This window comes from Carlito syrichta, unplaced genomic scaffold (genome assembly GCF_000164805.1).
Source record: "Carlito syrichta isolate Samal-C Ts95f unplaced genomic scaffold, Tarsius_syrichta-2.0.1 Scaffold302427, whole genome shotgun sequence".
Classification (NCBI taxonomy): domain Eukaryota; kingdom Metazoa; phylum Chordata; class Mammalia; order Primates; family Tarsiidae; genus Carlito; species Carlito syrichta.
In genome coordinates, this window is record NW_007246523.1 from 12,868 (window position 1) to 15,705 (window position 2,838).

General features: G+C 57.9%; 1 protein-coding gene across 1 annotated transcript in view; it reads right to left on the bottom strand.

Moving 5' to 3' along the window:
- Positions 1 to 361: 361 nt before the first annotated feature.
- Positions 362 to 2,838, bottom strand: part of ABL1 (ABL proto-oncogene 1, non-receptor tyrosine kinase) — a 156,928-nt gene continuing 154,451 nt past the window's right edge. Inside the window, exon 12 of the mRNA XM_008056642.2 lies at positions 362 to 2,834. Coding sequence (XP_008054833.1) covers positions 2,140 to 2,834 — 695 coding nt within the window. The 3' untranslated portion in view covers positions 362 to 2,139. The remainder of the gene's footprint in view (positions 2,835 to 2,838) is intronic.

Consider the following 2,838-nt stretch of genomic DNA (forward strand, 5'->3'; position numbering starts at 1 on the left):
GGCCCTGACTTCCTCCCTACGTCAGTGTCGCCTGCTGCTGTCAGTCAGGCATGGCCCTGAAGGTGGCACAACTCCCTTTCAGTGATGAGGACAAGACCTAGGTTGCTGGCAGGTAAGTGCCAGGGGCACAGGAAGGACCTCAGCGGAGCAGGGAAAGTGCCCGTGAGATGGCCGTGAGCACTCAGGACGTAGGAAGCCTGGGTGGCGGGGCGGCAGCTGCCTCAGCTCTGCTCATTTTGCTCAGGGAGACTCAGCCTAGGCCCCCAGGCCCTCAGGAGACCAAATTACTCCATCCCTGCCCACCAGCATACAGTGGTCAGCACAGAGGGCAGGGTCACAGACTGAGACAATCGGCCAAAGATCCTAAGGCTGTAAACACTGATTTATTTAAAAAATACTACAGAGGAGAGATTTGGATTCAAAAAACACAGAGAGGCATATACAGAAACAAAATGTACTGGACCCAGAAAAAAGGGGGACACCATAGGCATTCCAGAAGAAAGGAGGGTGGAAAACTATGTACACATCATTTATAAAAGAGCGCGTCTACAAAAGAGTGTAATACCAAGGCATAAATGTAAAATATAGTGGCACATCATGTTAACAAAGAGAGACCAGTACCTCGTGGAAACGGGCCGTCGGGGACCGGGTGGTGTTTTGCTTTGTCTGCAAGGCCGCTGTCGGTGTCTAGCGCCCCCCTCGGACTGCAGCACAGTCGGGGGGGGGCAAAGAGGTGATGTGTGAGAACCGCAGAAACGATCCAGAGGAAACCATTTCTACCAGAAAAATAGAATACAAGTTCAGGTGATTAGTGTAAAACGGAGCCTGGGCGAACTGCTGGCACAGGGTGGCACAGGGAGCGGGGAGGTGGTTTCCTGCCGGTCTGAGGCCTGCGCTTGGAGTCGGCAGCTCTTCCTGCCCCGAGTCACAGCCTCATGCCTCAGCTCTGGCCTTGGGCAGCTCAGGGAAGAAGACACCAAGGCTTGCTCTCTGAAACGCTTTCTGGGGTTTCGTCTGTGGTTTTCTGAACACTTCCTGAAGACCCCCACAGAAACATTAGGCTTAGTGTTACTACTCATGGTAAATAAGATATTCGCCTGATTCCAGAGTGCGGCTAACACCAGCCAGGGCCTCTGGTGCCAACAGCTCTCTTCCTCCTGTTTGTGTCTGGATGCCTGCAGACAGAGTTTCAAAATGCTTCAAGAACTCCAGAAAGCTGAAGACGGGCTTATTCCAAAGAAAAGGGCCCTGCAAACATCTCCATTCTCTTAGAGGAGCAAGGAGGGGTAGCAGGTGGGGCAGACATCAAGATACCTAGGGCACTGGATGTGTGGGAGCAAGGCTCACCCCGGGCCGCTGCAGACTTGCCTGGGCTCAGTCTGTGGCTAGCCTGGCACTGGCCACACCCTCAGGTGGCCCCCGCTTCCACTGTGCTGAGGGGTTGGCAGTGACCATAACCTGCCACCTTTACAACTCAAGCATCCCGGGCAGGATTCACGGTGCATGTCACAAAAGAGCAAGAACCAGGCTCCAGGGACACAGAACAAACAGATGATAAGGACACCCCCCACACCTCGATTCCCTTCAGCTCCAGCTGTCCAGGACCCAGAGGCTGGTGGCTTTAGCACCCTGTTTTTAACCCAGATCAAGAGCTGTCCACAAGTGAGGAAGTGGCATGTGCACCTGGGCAGTGGAGGCGGCACTGGCTGTGATGCCCTTCCCAAAATGTGGGTCTCGAGACGTGTCTTCTACATGGGAGGGTCAAGGACAAGGACAGAGGGCAGAGGGGCGGCGCACAGGCCTCGGTTCAGGCTTCTGTTCTTGGGAAAATGGGAGAAGGCACAGCCAGGGAGGAGGGTCTCCAAAGAGGATGACGGAAGGGGCACTCCCTGTTGGCCCTCCCACCTGCCATGGCATGTCCAGAGTGGGGATCCACAGATACAACTTGAGGACGATGGCTCGGGCACCGAGCTGGGAGGAGGTGGTGAGGACAGTGGGGGCACACGCAGGTAGTGGGCTGGATGCACGGGCCCTTGGCTCTGCCCGTGCAGAGCTCCTGTCCCTTGTCGGCCCCCGTCATGTCACAGGCGAGCCCTCACGCGCTGCAGGCAGCTCCCACTGCTGGACACCTGGCTTCTGCTACCTCTGGACAATATCGCTGATTTCCTTCACAGAGCTGAGGAGCTTGCTGAAGTCCTGGGTGGCCGCCGTGCCACCGCCTGCTGTTGCAGGGCAGATCTGAAGCTCCCGGAGGTTATTCTCCAGCTTGTTGATGGCCTCTCGGAAGGCAAACTTGTTCCTCATTTGCTGGATGGAATCCACGTAGCTCACGCAAAATGTGTAGAGGTTCTTGCCGGCTTCCAGCACGGCGCTGTGGCTGGCCATCTGCTCAGAGTTCCGGGAGATGGCGAGGCACAGGGCCTCGGTGCTGTCCAGGACCACGCCCTTGGTGATGGCGCCACTAGCAAGCCGCTCCGGAGGCTGGCGGGTTTTCCGAAGAGACACGCGGGTCGATATGAGAGGGATGAAGGCTGTGGAAGATGGCTGGTCCCCAGCCAGGGCTGAGGAAGCTGCTGGCAGCGTGGAGGGTGTGGGGGCGGGGCTGGCGGGGGTCATTGGCAGCTTGGTGGGTTGTGGCTTTGGTGTGGCCGGGAGCACAGGCTTTTTGAGGCCCTCTCCCAGCGGGCTGGGCTTGGCCGCGTCACTGCTAGCAGCATCGGCCAGACTCGCTGCCTTCGTCTTGGCGCTGGGGCTTGGCTCTCCAGTCGCCTCCTGGTTTGGGCTCTGCGAGGGCTTCCCAGGCTTCCCCACTGTGGCTGCCGGCGGGGGCGGGGGGGC